Source organism: Lutjanus erythropterus, chromosome 23 (genome assembly GCF_056507025.1).
Source record: "Lutjanus erythropterus isolate fLutEry1 chromosome 23, fLutEry1.hap2, whole genome shotgun sequence".
NCBI lineage: Eukaryota > Metazoa > Chordata > Actinopteri > Lutjaniformes > Lutjanidae > Lutjanus > Lutjanus erythropterus.
The window spans coordinates 7,897,455-7,922,477 of NC_139339.1; the positions used below are offsets into that span (position 1 = coordinate 7,897,455).

The window sequence follows — 25,023 nt, forward strand, 5'->3', positions numbered from 1 at the left end:
GACCTGTTAAAAGTTGTAAGGCAAATAACGTTAAGTGAGTCACAACTTTTGTGTTGCGAGTTGCTTCAGTCACGTGGCGTCCCTTAATTGCGTGCCGTCTCCCCACTCTCTCGCCACCTTTCCTGTGATATCTCCAGCTCCAGACCAGAAAAAGGTTTCTTGCCATGTCAGATGCGGCTGCTAATACCACCACCTTTAAAGCCAGGAAAGAAATCTAAGACGATATCTAGTCTCATATCTGATATCGATATAATATCAATATATCGCCCTGTCCAACCTGCCAGGACTTTGTTCAACTTTGTCTGCTGTTTTGTGCCGTATAAATAGAGTACAGTTGGTTTATCAGATATTTGTTGAAAACATCTGTATGCTGCAACCAAAACAGTAAAATTGTGGTTCATAAAACCAGTTTGCTGAAATGATTGTGGGCTCGCTCCTACAGTTGACTCCCTCCACGTACATGTTAATATAAAAAATATTGATTATAGTAGCTTTAACAACCTCTTACGAAACCTAATCTTGGCTCAGAACTCCACTGTTACCAGTCTTTGAGTTAACTAGTACTCGACTAAGGTGGTCTTGAATATCAGTGAGCAGCAACGGCTTCTTGACTATAAATTATTCAGTATATTGGGGACAAAGCTTTCAAGCCCTCTCCCTCAGGATGTGGACGTACCCCGGGCTGCGCTCACCTAACAAGTGTCACCACAGAATCCATATCATACCGTAACACTGCAACCAATCTGTTCGCTGGTCTCAATCAGGCGTGTCTCTCGGCCTGCTGGGAAACGATGGCTCTATTCCCAGCTCTCTGTCCAGGGCCCCCCTTTGTCTTCTCAGGTACAGAATATGCCTTGCTCATCTCAGGGGAAGCAATTAGATTTAGCTTTGCTGTCTCCCCTTAAGCATAACCATCTATCACTGCATGGTAGTTAATGTTATGTGCATTTAAATGTAAGCGTAAGCCCATTTGGCTGATGACCAGGGACAAATCATTTGCATGTGACGTATGGAAATGTCTGAAACCTACTGTATGTCACAAGCATAAATAAAAAGATTGCTTCGAGCAGCGCTGACAAAAATTCCACTGCCGACATATTTTGGAAGACAGTAACACTGTGGTAATAAATTCTGGGTAATAAACTCTGTGTGGTAATGGCTCTGCTGTGGAATGCATCATCTTAAGATAATACACGAGTACAGAATTTAAAATCCGCCCACATATGCCCTTCAGCAAGACTGATCTGCCACATAATTTTTATCTGTAATAACATCACAAGTATCTGACATTAATGGCAGTCTTGTTAATTAAAATGATAAAAACAATGTATTATACGTGGAGATCAGAGGGTAGGGACAGGTGCAGAACATTTCTCCTGGAGGTGGGAGTTTTAGGGATATAATTCACATCCCAGCTGAATATATGCATACTATGATGTGGTGCTATAACTTCTAACACATCTGTTGGTGTTTCTAACGGCTGCCATCCTGGAGGCTGAAAACAGCTTATCTTCTCAGATTTTGTCTGGGTTGTTACCAGGGATGTGCGCAATTAGTCAACTATACAGTTAAACCTCTCCAAACTTGCTAGTCGGCAACAGAAATGCTAGTCATTTAAACTATTTATCAATATTTCATTCATGCATAATGCCAGTTATCTGTTGCCTCTAAGATGTTGTGCAGCCGCCTGCGACTAGTTCGGGCTGCAGCCCCTCTCGCTGTACGCCGTAAACATACCGTGCTAAACTGTGTAAAGTTTGCCAAATGTCTAATTGTTTTTTTCATTAAACTCTTATGCATTATGAGTTTATTTGCATTCTGAGAATAAGGTTGAAATGTTGAGACTAAAGTCAAAAAGTAGACAAAGTCAGACTAAGTGCCTGGCATAAAAAAGATCATAGGCGGAAGATTTTTCTTTATTTTGCTTTGCGAGAGTAAAAGTGAAATGTTGAGAAAGATGACATACTCTCAACACTTCGATTACATTGTTGACACTTTGACTTTATTCTCAACATTTCAACTTTATTCTTAAACTGAAACACTCAAAAAAGTAATTTTCCTCCTGATTTATTTTCTTATGCCTGGCACTAGAACTAAAATTTCAACTTTATTCTCAAAATGAAAAATAAAAACAGTCTTCCTCCTCATTTTTTCCACTTATGTTTGGCTGTAGTAGTCTTTGTTCTAACGGCATTCCCCTCGGCCTCAGCTGTAATTTGTGTTTAGTGCTAACTAGTGAATCGTAAAATGCTAACAGGCTAAGATAGGATAATGAACCTGGTGAAGATCGGCACGTTAGCGTAATTTGTTGTCAAACACAAAGTCTCACATGTCAAATGTGAAAAAAGTCTAAGTTGAATACAATCTTATATTGGGAAATGTTTGATTTAAATGAGGAATTGTGTGATCAAAGAATAAGCAAACAATGCTGTCAGCTTTAGGTACTTGACAGGTTGTCATCGACACGTTTTAGTGTGTAACAAAAAATCAGCTGGGCTTAATACCAAGTCCTTCTCTGTAGATTTTTCTGATTGTGACACTGATCTGTTGGAGGAAGCGGACATGTAAAGTATGTCTGTGTGTGTTGAAGGCTTTCATGTGTTTTAAGAGGATGATCAAAGGAAAGCAGTGTGAATGCAGAGCATCTTTGACTCTCTCCTCTTCCTCTCATACTTGAATAAAAAACACACACACACGGTCCTCTAACTTGAACCAAAAGCCATAGTGTCTTCCAGCGATCCTCTCTCTCACTCTCTTTCACAGAGCGGTCCTCTCCTCTTCCTCCTCCTCCTCCTCCTCCTCCTCCCACCCCCTTTCACACTCTGTTGATCGGCTCAGGAAAGGGAAAGTGCTTGTGTGAAACCTGAGGATCACTTGCAGACTGAGGAAGCAGAGAGAGCGTGCACATCGTGCTTTAACCCGCAAGGTAAGATGATGCTCAGAGGGACAATTGATAACAGTTAGGACCTCGATTTCTGTGCATTGGAGGATATAAATTTGTGATCCTGAGAGGAAAGCAAAAAGCCCTCCAGTGAGAGTGTGTGCATGATGTGTGATCTGTTGATGTCTGAAACTTCTGCTCTTGAAATGGGACCCTCGGGGGGGATTGTAGGCATAGCACTGAATGAGGTAGGGTGTCGTTAGGTCATATTTTATTTAGTAGTGTCATAAAATCTTAAATGTTTGACTTTTTTAAAGATATTTACTGGTCTAAATTGCATGCCAGTTTTAGACAATCTGCTTGGTGTATTTACTTTTACCATCACTAGTCCTCGAATAGCCGGAAGACTAAGTTGCCTTATTGAAACAACAGCTCAGGACATATAAGACAAGTATATTCCGGTTTCCGAAAGGGCACGCTGAAATGTCTTGCATTTCATTATGGCCATGCATAACTGGGGGCAAAAAAACATCCTAAATTAGCATATGTTCTCAGGTGTATTGCCTGAACTTGTAGCAGTGTGTTTTGCATGCTGCGGTGGCTGTAGCTATTTGTGTTTGAATGTTTACCAGAGGCTGTTAAAGAGGTCATCATTTGAATTATGAGGCTAATAATAATCGCCTCTGTGTTACCACTTAAAATTACATTTGCTGCAAACTCACAGCCTTATGAGAACTGCCCAGATGATCAGGCCTGTATCTGCACAGGGTTTACTTGCAAATAATGCCACTAAGGTTGTCAAAAGTACTTATACTTAAGTACTTTTTCAATACCCAATGTATTAAAGTACCAAAGCTATAAAAGAAATGATGTAAGTGCTCATTTAAGACCTTGGTTCAGTTCGTTCCTCACTGTCCTGCCTGAAATTTAGCTTGCATCATCACAAAACTGAAGTTTAATAAAAGGATAAAAATGATCTTCATTTTCTTTTTGCCTGATATTGAAAGTGGTATTGAGTATCATTTTTATACTGGTATTATATCAAAGTTTAATATTCTAGTATCAGGACAACCCTAAATGCCACACTATATTTCAAATTAGAGAAGTTCCAGTCATGTGTACACCAACCAAGAGGAACCAGTGGAGGGAGGACCTGCAGCATTTCCGTAAAGACCACGGCTTCTCCAAGAAAGTCTTGCTCAACTGCTGCCTGGTGCGGCGCATCATCACCTGGGCCTCCCCAAACCCAAAAGGTACAAAAAGCACTGATTTATGAGTACGGATAACAGTTTCGTAGAGGGTGCACCTGGTCGCAGTTAAGTCACATTCACACTCATGGTTATAACTGCCTCTCATTCAGGATAATTGGCTGTCAGCTTCTTGGTCTAGTCAGAGTTTAGTTTTTTAGGTCTGTCTTGAAGAAGATATCTCAAGAAACTACCTGATTAAGAGCTTCCTGTTGTGATATTTAGGGAGAGGTTGCATGTGAGAAAGCTCTTAGTCAGGTTTTTGACACTTTCTTGTTTTACAAAACTTTTCCTCAGAACTTTGACATTTTTTCCAGCTTGATGGAGTCGAGTGTTTTCCTTGCAAAACGAGCAATTCTAAGAGCACCAAACCAGCTAACAGCACACAAACACCACGAGCTCCGCAGGGAAACTGGCGTCATTTGCAGCTAATAACCCTCCAACAATGACAAAAGCTTTAAGAAACTACCTCAATAAAGTAGGTTGCTACAGATGAACATAAATTAAGACGAATAGAATAATTTAAATAATGAAAAGCAGGGTACTTTCACATTTAGTGTGAAGGATTAATAAACAATTTTTCAATGAAATTAAAGTTTCATTTTAGTGGGAATGGAGGGAATCTTAAATATGTTCTTTGCAGGAAAAAAAATGAGCAGCTGTATTTTTATGGCTGTGTGTGATAACAGAAGTGATTATAAAACCAACACTAGTAAAACAGCAGCATTCTACAGAGGAAAAGAACACTCTGTAAGGCTCTGTACACATTTTTTGTGTATATATTTCACATAAACCAGTTGGTGAATTTGCCAATTTTATGCCCAGGATGGATTGCTGAGTGGATGCAGATGAATGCAGGGTCGATAATGTATTTATCACAGACTTATAGGATTATTTATCACATAATTTATTACAAAAACAATGGAGAAGTAGCATTTACTGTTCTGAAAGCCTTTTAGCAAACAATAAATGACCCAACAAATAGTAAAGGGAAAGTTTTTATCTAAACTATGGAAGTTTGAGGCTCATGTCTGGGTATTATTAGAAGTACAATGTGCACTTAAAGACGACTGCAAAAACGAATGAGTTTAAACTGATTATACATAAGATTGGATTTAACAGTAACACAATACGCCGGTTAAGTGCACTGTTAAACAGAGATTTGACCAGACGAAATGGAACAAAGCCACCGGAGTGCAGATTGTACTCCGAAAACTGCACAGGCTGTCAGCACCATTGAAAACATATTAATGTGGTATTGATCAGTCATCCCTTCACCTTATAGGAAGAACAGAATTTATGATTTTTCAAGAGTGACAAATGATCAGAACAACACTGCACCATGAGTCACAGCCGATAGCTCCAGTAAATTAATTCACTTTGAACCCAGATCTGTATTGATTACTTCTCGGGTTATATATTCACAATGGCCATATAGCCTTATAAAATAAGATTTACAGATGCATTTCCTCGCCGCTGGAACAGGCAACATATCAGGAAGTAAAACACAACAGGAAAACAGTAGGCTGTCATTGGACAAGGCCATTAAGTCACGTTTAGCCCCCAAAGAAGGACATAAACATGTTTTTTATCGTTTAAAAGTTTTATTATAAATAGCAGATTTTTTTGTAAAATCAGTTTGGTATTTGTGCAAATAAAATGTAGGTGTGAACGTGTTTTACAACATTCAAACTGGGTTGCACCAACAAAGATTAGTTTAATCTAAACATAGGTCTAATCAGAGTTTAGCAAAACTATAGGTTTAAAGGTTTATATTAGATTTAAAATTAAGTGGTGCTCTGTTGCACAACTTAAAAACTAATCTGTGTTTAGTAAATCCAACTTATTCCTGTAAACTAGAATTAAAGTTTCATCAATATGGAGAGGCTTGCTTACCTAAATTAAAATAAATAAATAAATACTAGGACCGAGGGACTTAAGTATAAAACTGTTTAGTGAAAGTTGCTCATGTGTTGTATATTCCTTCACAAAACATTACATTGTTTGCCAGCTCGTTAAAAAGTGTTACACTGTTTGCTCCTTACTTAAAATGTGAACAAAATGTTACATTGTTGCTAACAAGGTTTAAATGTCATCAGAGTGTGGTGTAAGATGATTTAAAGTTAAACCACAATTGAATCAGGTTTAAAAATGAATCCTTGTTGCAACTTTTCCTTCAGGCAAGGATCTCTGATTTGATCTTTCTTCTTGCGTAGTGATATATGCACTTTCTTGTTCTTAAAACATCGTTAATTAGAGAAAAGCTTTTCCAGTTGTCGTTTATTTGGCTGCGGTAAAAAGTTTCTTTCCTAATCTGTTGTTGTTGTTTATCAGTTACACTTCCTTTCTTCCCATTATTGCGTTGCAGCTCAGTGACATGTCAAGCATTACCATAAAACCTGGAGCTTTTTGTAATTGGCAGGTGCTGTTCCGCATTGACTCGGCTTGTCAGATAGATGTGTTGTGTTTGGGTATGATTTAGGGGGTTATTAAACAGTCATGAGTGTCACTGTGGGGACTAAATGACATCTGCAGTGAAGATTTTTCTGCAGGGGAAAACAACAACAGAAAGACTCCAAAACAGCTGTTCTTGACATGAATAAGAGAGGAGAGATTATGCATATTCACCTTTTGTAGAATGAGAAGCTTTTTCTCATTCTGTATTGATTAGATTGGGGCAGGTGCAGTTCCTAGATCATATAATCAGTGTAGTTTCTTCTTGTTCCTCAGTCCTGGGTTTGCCTCTGTTGTTGTGTGTCTGTATGCATGAAGTGTGTGCACCTGCGCAGTTGTCATTTGAATCTTTCCCTTTAATAACATGCACGCTGGCGGCCACAGCTGGAGCCACACCGGGACCCAGGTGTTTCTGTCAGGCACATTTTGAATTAGACAGAGTATTTGTTCAGACTTTCGTTCCTTTCGCTGCTCCCCTTTTCATTGGAAACATGTTGCCTCCATCCCAGAGCAGGCTGCATTTTTATATAAGTTGTAGCTGGAGGTAGCTGAAACAGGAACACAGGTGTACGCTGCGCTAAGAAAGACAATAACTTTCTACAAAAGGATTGCTGCAGAGTTTTCTATCTTTATTTAGCTACAAAATTAACCTTTCACTTGCCAAACACTTTATTTTTCTTCGTCTGGTGTCTGTATTTAATACAGACATCAAGAAAAACATGAATCAGACTGCACTAATTAACAGAGTAACTATCATTTAAGTTATTTTGTATTTTAAAGGGATAGTTAGGATTATCAGCATGGAAGTTAAGCAGTGTTCCTCAGTGGACGGGGTCAGCAGCAAAATGTATTTTAGCCACTTAAAAAAAAACATAGAAAAAAAATCTCAGTTTAATTGTACTCAGACAGGAAATCACTATAATATAAGCCAAATAATGCTCTGTCCAACCAACCAAACTCCATATGCAAAATCACTAATTTTACTTTTCATAACACAGACGTTGCTGGTCTAACACTGCCTTGCTTGGTTAGTTTGTTTGTGTTATTGTGTGACCACAGTGTTTTAAAGGGATAGTTCAGATTCACTGAAGTCACCCAATAAAACAAACATACTGACAGATCAAGGCAGCAGTGGACCAGCAACTCCCATTTTCTGTGAGGTAAAATGACTGATTTTGCCTATGGAGTTTTGTTGGTTTAGAGAGAGCCATATTTGGCTTGTATAACAGTGGTTTCTCAACAGAAAAGGCTGTCCGATGGCAAAATAAATAAATGAAAATATTCTAAATATCGAATATTGTTTTTTTAAGGTCGACCTTTTTTAAGCTGCTAAAATACCTTTTGTTTCCCTGTCCCTTTAAGCCCTCTTTCCTCGGATATGCTTGTTCGTAAATGCTTTCATCATTAGGCTGCATCTCAAACTAATAATATTATCTCCTGGTGTTGCCCAGAATAACCTCCCAGCATGCGGACCTTCATACCCTAAACCTGCCAGGTGGCAATTGTCCCCTCCGGATGTTGGAGCAGTCTCCAGAAAATGAGTGTGCTCACTAAAGCAGGTGTTTCTAGAAATACACGAGCCCCATGTTGAGCCCACGGGACAGAGACGTCTGCTCTGAGGGAGCGTTTTACAAATCCCCGCTGTCTCTATGACGCACTCAAATGGGTCAGTAGTTTTATCCAATGAGGGAAATGATGACATCCAGTACTTCATGTCCTAAAATGTTTCTACCTGGTTATGGATTAGATTTCTATGTAACCAGTTTATAATGTGCTGTTCAGTGGTGTTTAACAAGGATTACATGAGACTTTTCACTCGTTATTGTGTCCAGTCCAGTGTAACAAAAAGCCTTGTTTGCCAGTCTCTCTGGTGCATAAAAACATTGTGCAGACACACACAGACACAGGGGAAGACACACTTTCAAGACAGTTTTAGGCATAAAAAAATACAGCCCCAATTCCAAAAAAGTTAATAAAAACAGAATGACAACAATGATTTTCAAAAACTTTTTGACCTATATTCAATTGAATGGAGTCCAAAGACAAGATGTTTTCTGTTCAAAATGACTAATTTTATTGTTTTTAGTAAAAAATACATTCATTCTTAATTTGATGTCTTCATGTTCCAAAGATGTTGGGACAGGAGGATGTTTACCACTGTGTTACATCACCTTTTCTTTTAACAACACTCACTAAGCATTTGGGAACTGAGGAAACTAATTGTTGAAGATTTGAAAGTGAAACTCTTTCACATTCTTGCTTTATACAGCTTCGGGCTCAACAGTCCGAGGTCTAGGTTTTTGTGTTTTGTGTTTGATAATGCACCACACATTTTCAAGGGGAGACAGGTCTGGACTGCAGGAGGGCCGGTCTAGTACCTGATCTCTTTCACTGGTATAAAGTGTCCCGAATGTGTCTAGGCATTGTCTTGCTGAAATAAGCAGCGATGTGTCTGAAATAGACATCGTCTGGATGTCAGCACATGATGCTCCAACATCTGTATGTACCTTTCGGCATTAATGAGGCCTTCATAGATGTACAAGTTATCCATGATGCCACGGGTACGTCACACTCCCCTAACCATCACAGATGCTGACTTTTGAAGTTAGCGCTGGCAACGTTTTTTTCCAAAATGTTACTGAGCCCATGTAGTATCATTTAAACAGTTATGTGGAATTTTAACTGAGGGGTCAAAGGTCACAGGCAAGAGTCAGTGTTGGTTTTTGGCCTTGCCTTACATGCAGAGATTTCTCCGAATCGTTTACTGATAATGTGAACTGTAGATTTCTGAATTCCTTGCAGTTTTGTGTTGAGGAAGACTTTCGAGGATGCCCCTCACTCAGTCTTTTGTTGCCCCTATCCCAGCTTTTTTGGAGTGTTGCAGGCATCAAATTCAGAATACAAAAAAACAATCAAATGTATTTGTTGAACATTACATTGAAACATTGAACATTAAATATCTTGTCTTTTTACAGTTTATGTTGCAGTCAAAAATGATTTGCAAATTATTTTATTCTGTTTTTATTTATGTTTTACACAACATTCTAACTTTTTTTGGAATTCGAGTTGTAAATAAAATAAAAATACAAAAGCAGTTTGTATAAGTTATGTATAAAGAGTAGGGAGCAACCAATACTGGGTTTTTGGGGCTGAAGTGATACCAATATTAAAATTCAGATATCAATATATCAGCCATAATTCTTTATACAGAATATATACATAAACACACATTTTGAAATTATCCCTCACAAGTAGTTAACACTTCAAATCAGGCACTGAAAACTCGGTGGTGGTGGTAATGAAGGAGGGTCAAGCGCTGTCTTTCACTTTACCCACCCAGATTTATCCTGCCGATCGGAAAAGCGAGCTTGGGACTGGAAGGTCGCTGGTTCAATTCTCTAACTTTGATTTGATGCAAGAATTACAATTTCTGACATCTGTGTTGTTATTATAGACACATTATGGTAGAAATCCATCACTGTACCTCATCTTTCCTGCCAGCAGAGGGCAGCAAGCTACAGAACAAATGAATGCCTCAAACGATGTACTGTTTGCTGCAGTCAGAGCAGTGTGGTAGCAGTGTCTTAAAAATATACATTTTCATTTGGTTATGGCAATATCACATAGTATATATCACTAAACATGTACTGTTTGCTGCAGCAGTGCCTGGAAAACCCCAAAAGAACAACATCAAGCCTGTAGGCCGTTTAAAACATGACAAATGTTGATTCATAACGATGCAGCATGCTGCAGTTGTTTACATTATATACAAGCGTGGGCACAATATCAACACCAGTACTTTCCAATATAATCCAGTACAGCAACCCTGCAAGACGGCCCCCCCACCCCCCACCCCCCGAATACATCACAACACTCAGGTGGTGATACCACTGTCATAAATTCAGTCAATGCACTGCACTGCAGTAGTAATTCAGTGCCCCCAAGTGCACTCGCTAAAGCTGAGATGTCTCTTTGCTGATGGTGGCAAGGCGGCACAATATTAAAATATGATGACAGGCATATATGAATATAGATGCCCGACTCTCTTCTGCTGTATGATTGGACGCTGAACATATAGCTTAGAGTATATCATTATTTAGGTTTGAGAGAGAGAGAGAGAGCTGTTTGAATATTTTGCTGCTTGATCTTTTTCATTGGTTTTGTTTCCTTCCTTTTTTAATTTAAGGAATGGTATTGTACAGAATTCATTACAGATTCAACCCAACCCACCCTCCCTGAAGACAACATTACAAGTACATATTTTTCACCCATACTTTTACACTCGTCCAAGGCACAAACTCATATACTGCACACCTCTAACATGGTACATGGTACATACACAATATTTTGTGTATATTTTACTTTATGTTTTGTTTGAAATGATCTTCATTCTCCATGCATTCATTCTAACAGCTGCAACTGTGCTCAGTGGAAAAGCTACAGTGCAGTACCATTTATTTCCCATCTTTGCCAGCACACCTTTACACTCTGTGGCTAATACTTCTCCCAGATCGACATAGTTTTAGACATGCAATAAGCACATGCTGTTCTCCATTTTCTTACTGTGTATAACCACTCACATGCCCCACTATCCTCCATGGTTTTTCCTTTTGAAGCTATAGGCAGCAAGAATTCCACCACCTTGAGACTGCATGTCAGGGTCGTGTCCTTCAAACAGCACAGAAATAGTCTGAAAATTGATTCACTCACTGTTTTGGCCAAGTCAACAGGAATGAATCCTCCTGAGGAAGTTGTAAAGTCAGTGTTGCACGTGTTCCTCAATGGATTTTTGTTGTCAGGCTAAAATTAAAAAAACAAAAAAAAACCTCTGTCTTTTTGAATTCTGCACACGTCAACATGCCATTGTGATAACTTGAAGTCTAAGTCCCACCGCGTCTGCTCACTGATTTGAATTTAATTGCTGAGAGTTTGCTCGCAGTGTGATACCACACGCAGCAGTCTGACACCATAGGGAGAGGCATTGCTAAAAGGACCCTTAAACCTTGAGAAGTGATACCAGCCACTGTGGCGCTCTGCTGAGGAGAAATGTTAAATATCATTAAGAGTGTCCTGGGGTGTATGTCCTTGATGACTTCAGTTCTCTCCATTGATATAGAGAGGAATTTTTAGAACACGTTTAGAAATAAAGCTGCCAACTAGAACCATAAAGGGTTCTTCAGCCCTTTGAGATAATTCTGCCCAGAACCCAACATAAAGTGTTATACCTAGTGAAAGGTTCACCCAAAGGATGCTCTGTGGAACAGTTCAGAACAATTCAAATTAGGTGCTTAAACCAGAGTGAGGTCAGTTTCACGTTGGTGGAAAAGGCCTATATGAGACTTTCTACAGAGAACATATATCTGCGGTATAATGGTTCCACCCAGAACCATTTCTTGGGGTTCTATCGATAACCCTTTTATATTTTAAGGGTTTAATCTAGAACACACCTGTGGTTCTACCAAGAATCCTTTTGTATTCCAGGGGTTCTACTGAGAACCATTTTATATGATGGTACAACAAACCTTTGAACTTTTCTTCAAAATAGTTCCTCAGTAGCAACGGATCTTGGTAGAACCTCAGGCCCTTTTGGAACCCTTATTTCTAAGAGTGTAGTGGTACTTTCAGGTTATGTGTCTGCTTTCAGTAAAGCAACTGGCTTTCCATTTTAATCTGTTTTCCCACTTGGTCAAGAGTGCAGGCCTCCATAGATGTGAGGTGGAAATGGGAAAAGGCAATGATGGATTAGAGGGGAAGTCGAGGCAGCGTGCAGCCTCTCAGTTCAGAGGAGAGGGGAAGAAGAGCGATTGCCCAGGGACCGGTGGCTGGCTGCGACGCAGACATGTGCTACTGTTGTCATTCATTTGATTCATATGTTGTGAAAACGGTTGCTGGAGAATGAGGGGGAAAGGATCCAACAGTGATACCTCTCTCTGACATTAATCTTATTCACAGCGCTAGCTAGTTCTGTTGACAGCCAGAGAGAAAATACTGCATGTTGTTTACGACTAATGGGCTCAGAGATGACGGTAGCAAATTTGTTAAAATGCAGTGGCCAGATTTTTTACATCTCTGCGTACTTGTAATCTTACATATTAATCTTGCAGGCCCTTTGATGCAACAACATATTAGTTCTCTTCAATACAGTGTTTTTATATTATCCTCCAGGGACACACCAACACTATCTATTGATATCTATTTTTCTCAGTGCAGACAATGTACGTTTATGATCGTCATCGCTTTGTTATTAATAGCAGAAAAGCTTTCTACTCTCCCTAACAATTCTATAAATGGCTCAAATATCACCCAGCCGATGCGCACATGATTCGAGGAGCACTTTCCATTATGTCACACAACAGTGAGCCTGCCGTGCTCTTTCTCAGACTTGGCCACGACCTGCGCGCCTCTGTTGATAAACAGGGATTAGCAGCTAATAGCTAGGGATTAGTCGGAGAATAGGCGACCCCAGCAAACCATGTTGTTTGTAAAACACCTTAAAGTAGCCTGTTGACAGACAATAACACTCACACCGCAGTCCTGGCCATTGGATACCGCCAACTGAGATGCCGAGTGGTTCAACACGTGGCCGTGCAATGGTCATCGCTGTAACCAACCCGGGTCCTTTTGTACAAGCTATACCAAGAACTCATTCTAAACATCATTAAATATGCATCCGTTGCCACATGCAGGTGTTTTTTTTCCACAGACTTGGTAACTGTTTGTTTCTGAGAGGAGGACACGTGTGAGCCTAATGCACCACTTTAGTCCTCTAACAATTAGTTGGTCAGTCGACCATTAAATGTTAAAGTCAGGTATCAGGTGAAAATAAGAAATAAGACTGTGACTATTGATTACTTTGGTGATCTGTTAATACCTCAACATTATTCAGAAGACATCATTGAAGGCAAAAAAAAAAGCATGTTTTAGGAGGGGAAACTAATCAGTTGCTAACATATTTGATACAGAATAAATTATTGCAACAGATTGATTAATTAAAAGGGTAATCCAGCTATTTAGTATTCCACTTTCACAAAGTTGTCAAAATTATGAAAAGCAGATTAAAGAAAGAATTGTCAAAGTTTAAGTAGCAGGAGCTGACTTATCCCGACTTTTAGTCCCTGTAGATCCAAGAACACTGAAACCTACATTACCCATAATCCAGTTACATTATTAGACCCTCCCACTGAGATGAGTTTTCTAGTTTAACTTTATAAACAGCAGTCAAGATAACAACTTAATCACACTCTTAGAAATAAAGATGCTAACTAGAGCCACATGTAGTGGACTTATTCCCTTTTTAGTTCCTGGTAGAACCTTTTATAAGGGGTCCACCTGGAACTCCTTCAAAGGATTCTACTTAGAACCCAACATAAAGGGTTATATCTAGAAACAGAAGCAGAATCCCCTCTGACAGGTTCTATCTTTCTGCTTTTCAAGGGTGCTAACAAGAACCCGCCCATGGGGTTCAACCTGTTATATTCCAAGGGGTTTCACCTAGAACCCACCCAGAGGGTTCTACCGAGAACCTGTGGGGTTATCTTGCTTTTTCACCGTGGTAACACAAAATCCATACTGTCACAGCCTCATCACAATGTTCATTTAGTATCTGTTCTGCTCTGTTGATTGTATCTCATGAATTTTATCAGGAAAGACAAAAAAAAAAACACAAAATAAAAATTAAAGCCACTTCCATCTTTGTTTTTGTTTTTTTGACAGTATAAAAAATATAAATAACCATGAAAAAGAACATTAATAAAAACAGAAGTCTGCCTAATTCAAAGAAGAAGGGAATGGCTGTGTGGGTGAAGTTTGTGGCAGTTTGTTACTTTCTCTGTGCTTAAAAGCAGCTATCTTGGATGTGACGACCATCCATCATGTCAACTTGTGTATTTCTCTCCGTCTGCTTGTCGGTCTGTGAGCAGCATATTAGCCTCAAGGTTATCTATCCCTGCAATGGCAAGGAGAGGATGTGCCAGGGATGATGTGGTGAACAGACTCACCAATGAGCTAACAGGTTAGCTGCACTGGCTAGCTGAGCACTTTGCATGAGTTATCTGTGAAGACATGCGGCTTGCGGCCAAAAAAGGAAAATGATGATTTCTGTCTGTGGGTGCAACAGTGTCTTTCCAGCATACCTCTATGATGTGTAGCATTAGACAGCGAGTCACCAGCGTGATTAGATCTGGTGCAAGCATGGTGTATGCAGAATGACTCCCTGCTGCTGATGAGATTTACTCTCTAGGTGTTGAAATTTGGTACCAAATGACAAGGCATTTTTCAATACTCGATAGGATCGCAGCAATTTGGTCAGAGCCATAAAGGTATTGAAGTTTGACACCCATCCTGCAAAAACGCTCCATGGAGATAAAAAAGGCTTTTAATCTAGCTACAGACTACAAAATTAGTCTTGGGAAAGTTGGTGTGAAGTTGTGAATGTCATCAATCATCAACTGCTTTTGCATAACTTATTCTTAACCTGGCCACCTTCTTTTTTTTCTCACACGTCCTCCCCTGTCCTCTCGTCTGCTGGTGATACCGCCGTTTGCTGCTAACCTACTTCAGTCGAGTGTTTGTATTCTAGCGGCGGCCTGGGCCCTCTATAAATAGGCCCTCCTGATTGATACGTGGTACAGTCAAACCTCGTAAGCCTTTGGCTGCCGCGGGGCAGAAATGACTTTCTTGTGTCTGTGTCACTCGGCTTGAACACACCTGTCCCTGTCACGGTCTAATTTATCTCCCCCGCCTGTTTGTCAGGCAGCATCCAAGCAGCAGGCAGAGGTTCGTTGCCAGGCCTGAAAGACCATGCGAGTTCATCCATATTCCCCCCCGAGATGGCGTCTAATAAGGTGTGATGTATTTAATGTTCAGCGTGAAGGATAAGCATCTCTGGCCTGCTGTAATTAGGTATTTCTGGATATTTTACAGCTTTGAGTAAAGTCATTTTAAACTAACCTGTGGCATTTCTACCTAAATGCACACTTCCTAATTAAAATTACTTGGTAACACTTTATTTGAAGGGGTGTGCATAAGACTGTCATTACATGACCATGAGGGAGTTTTTAATAAATGTTTAGGACTGTTGTTATTGAGTGTCATAAGGTTAATCAGGTCATTTTAATGCAAATTGACATAAAGATGTCATTAAATCTTATAAGGACAGTTTGACAACAGAGTATGGTGCCAAGGTGATTGAGCTTATAGTTAAATGGCAGACAGAAGTTAGCTAGTTTACTAGTTTACTTGTGTCTAAAATAGGTTAAGCATAGTCTGCTGTTATCTGTAACTAACTAGTTAGCTCAGTTAGCCATGGAGCTAGCTGCGTAATTAACAGACTCAGCTTTGGGGTGCTGGGAGCCAAACCTGGCCAGAAGACAACCTTGGCACTATATTTCTTGTCATCAAACTGTCCACTGTTGGTCTGTCAGCCTGTGTTCTGTCCCAGTCCGGGCAGAATTTCCAATGCAGCCAGACGTAGCTAAATGCTGACAGTGCTAGCATGGCGGGGAAAGTGCATAGGTGGTACTGTGGTGTTCATGAATTTTTTACTTAGCTTGTCTAAGCACTTGAAGCAGCTGATCGGAAACACATTGAAGACCTGTAGATAAAATAAGCAGCAGTAGCAAGTTCCAGAAATTCAAATTTTATCATCCAGATATCAAAGGAATGCAACGTCATAATGCAGTGTTTTTGACAACAGATGTTGTTGTTTTTCAGTTTAAAGAAAAAGTTGTAAATGCCCACATTCAAGCTTTTTATTAATGATTTGATCATTAAAATCTTATTTTAATAGGCAGCAGAGCAGCTCGGGACATCTTTATCACAACCTGTTATTTTGACTGTAATGCATCATTTTGCCGTGCCGTGACAAACATGTCATGCTGGTGACATGTCTGGCACACGGTGTGGGCACTGACGCAGATGGCTGCATCAACCTGTCACTGCGGGAAGAAATAAAATAAGACTGAAGTCCTACTGGGAGCTTCCCGGTGAAACTGAACATCCAACGAGGTAGCTGTCTGCAGGTTGGTCCCAAATGACAGCATGCTTAGATTCTGTCTCAGGATCGAACAATAGAAAAGTGTCATCATCGACGTTGTCGTTTTGTGATATAAATTTGCAAGCTGACAGATGGAGTTTGGAGGAGTTTGGACGGTTTTACTGCAAATGTGATTGACGTGGTGCTTAACTGGCATTTCACTGAATAATAGATCTTTAAATGTGCGTGTACTTAAGCAAATTTCTGAACTGTCTCTTTTTAAAGTTACTCAGTTTTTACAGTTACAGAACAAAGAGTAATTGTTATCTGTGATGTTTAAGTCATATCAAAGCTGTGCAGAAAAAAGGGAGATTAATTATTCAGTTCTAATTACTCACCGTGGTTAAGAAGCAACAAGATTCAAATGAGAGTGCAATTTTTCTTCAGCGAAAGTGAACTTGGTTGTCAAATTTGATTGCGAGTTAAAATACAGCAGAATTAACTGTCTGACAGCATCTAAAAGCAGGCCAATGGCAGGAACATATCTACACATTTACAGCTTTGGTAATTGAGATCATGATTTTTAAATGAGCACCAATAAGACTGTACTAAAACTTGTCCATTAGGAAGTAAAAGTTCTGGTGGCTGTATTGATTGAGTATTCAAAACAGGATGCAGCCATTATACAAGAGCGTGACTTGGTACATCTAAGTTTGTTTTACGGTGACTGCCTCTCGGTTGACAGAGTGCGCTTTCTTTTAACCTTTGCCGGAGCTCTAATTGCATTTCTTTCTTTTTAAAAATACATATTTGCTGTGCACTCCTGAGTCAGACCAAAATGAATAATTGAATGATGGTAACTTTGCAGCCTCATTAGGAAGGCAAATCAGCAACTCGATGACAGAGGAGACAGACTGACCTGCGTTTAGGCTGGTGTCTTCACTGTCTGCTACCGCTGCTAGCTGCTCTTTACTGTTCCTGAACCTCATGAGTAAAACAAATAGCAAGAGCTCACAAACTGAGAAGGAAACATTTAAGGACAAGTTGTGCTTTTTTTAAAAAAGTGCCTGCCCTTTTCCAAACAGTTTCTAAGGACGCCTTCCCTGAAAATTTTGCGTAACAAACCAGCATGTCAGGTTAGTCTTAAACTGTTGGCAGGCATCAAATTCAGAATTAGTGTGTATTTATAAAAAAAAAAAAAAGTAAAGTTTATCAGTTTGAACATGGGGGTTTGGAGGAATTAGGGTTTGTGCAAATCACATTCTGTAAGGCTTTGATAGAGTAAGTTTTGCCCTCTAGGAGGTTTTAATTCTATTGGCATGTAAATACTCTCTCACTTTTACCTGTCTGGAGCTCCTTTATGTGCCAGTACCCTGCAGTTGAGCCTGTGAGTCTAGCGAGCAGGGTTAGATACTGTGCAAAGCCCAGCAATGCAGACCACTGCAGCCAAGAGGGACGCCTGTGAGCAGATACACGGAGAGAGGTGAAGAATAGAAGACGGGGCGAGAGACATGTGAGACAATAGAGAAGTGCAGAGAGAAAGGGGGAGAGTAATTAGCAGGAGAGACGGTGGGAGGAATAGATAAGGACAGTGCACGTACAGGAATAGAGGCAGAGACAGATGGCTGAAGGTGGGAGCTCTGTCCGAAATGCCAGAGAAAAGTTAAATTTTTACAGCTTGAAGCTGGCAGGCTGCAACAGAATGAAAACCTGCTCCTCTGAGACACGAGCAGAAATCTATTGAACACAGTCTGCAGCAGCCAGACTGGACACTTCAATACCTCTCATATTAGCCTTTACTGAGACAATAATAACAAGAAAGAAATTGTGTACTGCATATACTGTACACAAACCATCAAGCATGGAAAGCTAGCATTGAATGCATACTAATCAATCAGGTCAGACTCTCTCTGACTTTGATAATTTTCCAGATTTATATTGAAATGATTAAAAAATAAAAACATTTAGCACCGCTTGTGTTTAGACAGTTTGATAAGCTTAATATTGTATTTTCTGGCCCTTTATTGTTTAGCTCACTTTGCTGTTTGTGCACTCTAGGGTGTGTCAGCACGCTATGACATCAGTGTTGGGTGTGGTCAGAGGTGAAACTTAAAACTTTTCAAGAAAACAGTGTAACAACTTTTTTTGTTTTAGCTTGGTGTTAGTTAATTATACAGCCATGCCTGCAGGCCTGTGAATTAGCTAAATGCTAATATGCTTACAGTGGCATTGGTAAGATTCTAATTAACATGCAAACATTTGCTAATTAGCAGTAAACACAAAGTACAGCTGAGGCTGATGGCTAATGTCATTAGTTTTGCAAGTACTGGCTGAATTATTTCTTGTTATTTGGGGGCATTTAATGCCTTTATTCTACAGGACAGCTGAAGATGCGACAGGAAAAGGGGAGAGAGCTGTGTGATGACATGCAACAAAGGGCTGCAGGCTGGAATCAAATCCGTGACCGCTGCTGTGTGGGTGTTTTGATGGCTGGTGCCGTTATTTAAAAAGCAGGGTGGCTGATGGCTGATATATAATGCCTATATCAAAATAAAGAAAAATAATTTCCCTACTATTCATGTTAGAATATAATTCACATGGTTATTTTAGCCATTGATGTGGTTTAGACGAAATTTCTATTATTTAATATTGGCTGAATTGGTGTCAGTAAGGAAATTACAGTATATATTTAAACATTACAAGCAATACTGAGCCCTATATTGCACATAGTTTTTACTCGGACTGAAACACACCTGATCAGTTTCCCTTGAAACGGCATCCAACGCCTTGTGCCTTGATCGATCTCAGACACTTCCTCTCTTATGTTGTCATAGACCTTACCATGAAGGAAAGCTCACTTTGTCACCTTTATGTCATACTGAAGGTCCCTTTCTTGGTGTACAACTGGAAATTGGTGTCCTATTAGTTACCTTGTATCTTTGACCCAATCCAGAGCATTCTGCTTTAATGGCACATCTGGGTTTTTCTCACTTTTACCGAGGACAAGGGTGGGAATTTCTCACCCGTGCAGCTACACATTAAGGGCAACCAGGCTATATTTGCTGCTCCACTAATGGCACCAGGCCCATTTGTTCTCACTTGAGGGAAAAAAAACAGGAGTATCAGTGCTCCCAGTGGACCAGGCCTATCCTTCTTAAGTAACTGTTGCAGTTTGTGGATGTCGGTCTATCGGCAGACGCGCACCCTGCAGAAATTGGGTCAACAAACCACACCAGGCCTCCTGCAAGAAACCAAACAAAATGAGGTCATGGAAAAGAGAAAGGCTCTCAGCTGGCCTGCAGAGCTTTTTAGCATGGCACAATATATGCTTTGTTATGACAGTTAACTCCGTCTTAACACTAACAGAGACACTCACCAGGATAAATTGTACGCATGAGTTCTTGCTGTGTGTTTGTTTGACATTATGGAACCTGCTTAAGTAACAGCACCTATTATGGAGTAATAGTACTTTTTCATTATATGCTGTAGTGTGCATGCATGGATTGGTGCAAAATGTTCAGCACCTTTTAATTATCAGGATTGTTAGATCATTAAAAACTGTAGACAGCAATAAGAAATAATTTAAACATCTTTCTAAACTTTAGGTTTTACTGTAAACCCAGATTAAAATGTATTTTCTGTTGCACCAAAACTTTAAAGTCCAACTTAAAATGTGATCCAGTGTTAACTTTAAACTGAGGAGGTTAAAACTTTAAATTAGTCGCCTTTTTGAGATGGATTGAGCGCAGTTCCTCAAAGAAAGTTAAGGGACAGACTCAACCCATCTGAATTTTATGATGCCTTTCTTCTTTCACTCACGGCAGTTGATAGTTTGGCCAAACTAGCAAACAATGTACTTTGTTATTTTCATAGATTTTGGCTAATTAGGAAACAATTTAATGTTTTTTTGCAGCTTTTTTTTAGCTAGCTAGCAAACAATGTTTTCTTAACTTTTTAGATAAACAGTGTAACATCTTGTTAACATTTTAGCTAGCTAACTAACAATATAACGTTTCCTTTTTACCTAACTAGCAAACAGTGTAACATAACAAAGTTTTGTTAAGGAATAAAGAGCAGATTACTACATCTCGACAATGCTAAAAAAAAATTATGTATTAATTTATTTTGCTTTGGTTAAGCAAGCATTTCCATACTGAATTAAGTCTTTTAATTTTGGTTTACATCACAAAATTTGGGATTTACTAAACTGAGATTAGTTCTTAAATTGTGCAGCAGAGCTCTGCTTAATTTTAAAGCTAGATTTACTCATATTAATTTGACTGATTTGAACCAATGTGAGATTAAATTGATCTTAGTCGGTGCAACTCAATCTTAGTACATTATTCTTGCTTCCAAAATCCCGCTAACATTGCTGACTGAGCCACGATTATGTACAAAGACTCTTCCAGAAATTGCTAGTTGAGGGAATGGCACCTTTTTATAAAACAGGACATTAGCCCACCACATAATCCCCTTGTGATGCATTTCCTCGTACTTGTAGGAGTGCTTACTGGCAATCCACTTCTACTGATGAATTTCAAACGTGATGGCCTCCCAGTAATTACAGTGCTAATGATCATTTGTACTGCATGGTGGTGGGTGTAATTTTCCTATTCCCATGGCAGCGACTAAGTTGTTTTATTTTTCTCATCTTCAAGGCAGTCATTCAGTAAATAGCTTTTTGCGAGAGAGAATAGCATTGTGCCCCCCAGTGTTAAAAGGTTCAGATGAAGCCTTCATATGTAGCTGCAGAATAAGTGAATTAAAAAGTTTGTTGACAGGATGAGCATGTAATATTTTAAATGCAGTAATTTTCTTTCCTGCCTCAAGTCTTTCTACACTGTGCCGTCTTCATCGCCGCACAGTCATGTAAGTGTCACTTTAGCTGTGAAGTAATCTTATTTCCAGGAATACCTTATAGTCGAGACATTTGTATAATGAAATTTCTATAAGCTGACACTACCATGGAATGTATTTATCTTCAAAACAAGAAAGATACCAGAGCTGCTACCTGTGAGGGATTTGTCAAGAAAAAAAAGAAGTTGCAGAGTAAGGTAATTCTCTCGCAGTGGTGGGAGGCTGGCTCTTTGATTTGCTCAGTGCGTCTTTGCTCTGGGCTGGTTAATAATACAGGCGACTATACGCCAAATCCTAATTGTTCCCAGGGGACTCTGAATTACTTTACTGGTGATTTAAGGGCAACTCTGATTTGAATATTAGGGTTATTCCATGCTGCACCTACTGTACACATTTGGATTACTTCAATAATGTGTAGCATGCTAGGAACGCATTTCAACTCGGCTGTGAGTTACGGTAAATTAAGTTTGAATATTTACATCAGTCGCGCGCAAATACCGATAATGGAAGCATTATGATTAATTAAGGTCTAATATTCAGTAGTAGCAGTGCTTTAAAAAGTTTTGAGACTATTAAAAGAAAACCTTATCATACCCTTAAGGTATATTCTGCCCTGTTGGAAGGATCTCCAATTAAATAAGTCTCATGAGAGAACTGTGAATATACGAAACAACGGGCCTCTCTCTTTGATCTTAAGCAACTGTTCAAGCACATTTATGTTTCATGTAGAATTTGAATCAATCTAGCTTATCTATCTTTTGGGAAGGCAGTGTCTATTGATCAGTCCTTTACTTTTGTCCAGACTGAACATCTCAATGTTTGGATGGATTGTTCTAAAATTTCGTACAAACGTCGTATGTGTTAAGTAGTCCTGCGGCCCAAAACGCATCACGTTGCAAGTCAGCTGCATTCATGAGCTCACGAGAGAATCGCAAGATCATGGTGAGAATGGCGACCCGTATCATCATCTTTAAAGTTCCCATGAAGTCACAATTGATGTTTAATGGTTTTTATCACGTGTCGTGGCCCAAAAATGACAAACGAGATAGTTTTGTAGATATTCTCTGGTATTTTTCATGGCGTTTCAGAGTTTGTCTTTTCTTTGAAAATGATCTGAAACTGTTTGTGACCCGTCCTGCAGTCAGGAGTGTTTCTGAATTTCATTCCAATTAAACTCTTTCTCGCTTATGATGCAGCGGAGCATCGAAGACCTCGCCTTTATTTTGAAATTCCCATGTCTGTTAACCTTGACAGTTACTATTCAATCAAATTTCATATGTTCACTAAATGTTCTGTTAAAGCCATGTTTTGTGTGTGTTGGTGGAGCCAGTTTAAATGAACTGTACAGCACTTAACTGGTTTCAATTATTTACAGTTATTTATTTATTTATTTTGTTTTATCTTGTAGGGCCAAAAGCAGGAAAGAAAGGGGTTTGCAGCTTCTTCTGTAACTGATAAAATGTATTAAATGGGCTATGATGTTGTCTCATATAAATCACAGCCCGCTGAACTGAATCAAAATCGTACCATGGCAGACTTTATGATAACAGCAAATATTTTATCATTGTCTGTAGGATGGAGGTAAGAGTGTATCATGATGAAACTTGTGATTTACACACATAATTTCCACTGTAGCCCCATATGCATGCACACTGCTGTTTCTACAGCTTTACAGAGCTGCTAGCGTGGCTGTAGACTCTTAGTCTTGTGTAAATGGTGAATTAAGATGCATACTTACATCTGCTGCAGCTGTTGTTGTCACCGAGTTGTCCTGCCAGGCAGAGTTCAGTCTGGTTGAGTCTTGGATCTATGTTCTGCTGTGTCATTCTGCCTGTGCTCGTGTTTAAGTGCTCCCTCAGTTGCTATATTCTCTGCATGGTCCATAACAATGGCAGTTAGTGGACCTTTGTGGGTTAGCTCTGAATTATGAAATAAAAAGCAGCCACACTGCAGTAAAACCATTCTCCAACCTCATATTTTTTCCTCCTTTCCGCCGAAGCTCAGGGCTACCTCTGCCACATTATTAGTGAGCCAACTAAAGGTGGCCTTGGTGAATTTGCTCCAGCACACAACAGCTCTTATCAATGATTTAGTGTGTCAGGATTAATGTTCACAGTCCATCCAAATGCCCAGTCCATTCTTTGGTTCAGTGATTTCAGGTTTTGTGGAAAAAAACCTCTTTTTTTGAAGGACTTTACAAGGGGAAAAAAGTCAAATAAAACAGAGACGGCATTTTCCTGGCTGTGCTCGAGATGATCTATAAATTCTGTGTGTGTGCGTTGGTCTTTACTAGCTTTCATCAGCATGTTAACAAGGACTCTACCTCCTTATTGGCTCGTCTTAGCTTCATATTCAGTGCTCCTTAGAGATTGAGGGGAAACAGATTGGCTCCTACTCAGAGAGATTTACACAACCAACTCCCCTATGATAACCAAGTACAACTAGGGTTGTGCAATTATTTGAAAATATATCAAAGTAACAATATTTAAAACAAGCATATTCAAACCTAGAGAGGATGAGATGTCTCTGTTTCTCTGAGGAAAAGGTGTTTTGATGCAGCTTCCCAAACAGACCAATCTGCATACAGAGTGCCTGGCCGGCATAACAAGATCGATGCCCTAGAAAATCTGTGATTTTATTCAAACCCAAGATTTGCACAAGATTTGCATCTAATTCCAGACTATCAACAACATTTTCAGCATTTCCAGCCTGGAAATAAAAATGAGGAGATAAAGCCGTGTCCTCATGTATCACATTTCATCACATCTTCAGTCTTGGGCAAAACAAATGCATTGTTTTTTTGTTTGTTTGTTTTTTTATGTGTGTGTGTGTGTGTGTGTGTGTGTGTGTGTGTGTGTGTGTGTCACTATCGTGTAATTCAAGTGGGATTTGGGAGTCAGACAGACATGACATAGATTTTTCTGAATGTTTCTTAAAGTATTTCACTGTTAGCCTTTTGTTTTGGAAAAGGGCGGTGCGTAACGTGTGCGACGTGCAAGGAATTTCAAACAAGCAGCAGACAAGTGACATGCTGCTAGTATAGCAATAATTTAGCAGTAATTTGTCACTCTGGCAGTAAATGCACAGTACAGGTTACAGTGTGTCAGTTAATATTAGTAGTAGTAGTATTCTTTGAGAGATTAGTATTAGTATTCTTTTCAGAAGCTTTGTAATCCAGCCTTCAACTGCACTGTCTGTTCAGACGGTTTATCTTCTGGGATAATATACAGTTGTTGTTGTTAGCCACTGGCAATCTGATGAGTTGAGTGACGACTAATCAGCAGCTGTGTTCTTGACTTGTTGTGTGACAGCGCTGATCCACAGGTGTGTTAATGGATCCATGTACTGATCTCAACATGAGATTGACCCTTTAAAATAGAATTTGTGGTGATGACAGTAAGCTCAACCTGCAATATGTGTCACATGACTGCGGTAATGCGTTTATCCTCACAGTCCTAATGTAAACAACAACAAGAAAGTGGTTTGGTCCAAACCCAACGTTTCCTTTTCCACTGCCCACGATTGTATTTCCATCACGTGTGATCTGTGTTTTAGCAATAAAGCTGGAAAAAATAACAGATTAAAAGAGAAATGTTGCAAAATTTAAAGGA

At 39.5% G+C, this 25,023-nt stretch overlaps 1 protein-coding gene across 1 annotated transcript in view; it reads left to right on the forward strand.

Annotated features, from left to right (window-relative positions):
* Positions 1-3,984: 3,984 nt before the first annotated feature.
* Positions 3,985-25,023, forward strand: part of kcnip4a (potassium voltage-gated channel interacting protein 4a) — a 150,950-nt gene continuing 129,911 nt past the window's right edge. The window contains exon 1 of the mRNA XM_084712477.1: positions 3,985-4,134. Coding sequence (XP_084568603.1) covers positions 3,996-4,134 — 139 coding nt within the window. The 5' untranslated portion in view covers positions 3,985-3,995. The remainder of the gene's footprint in view (positions 4,135-25,023) is intronic.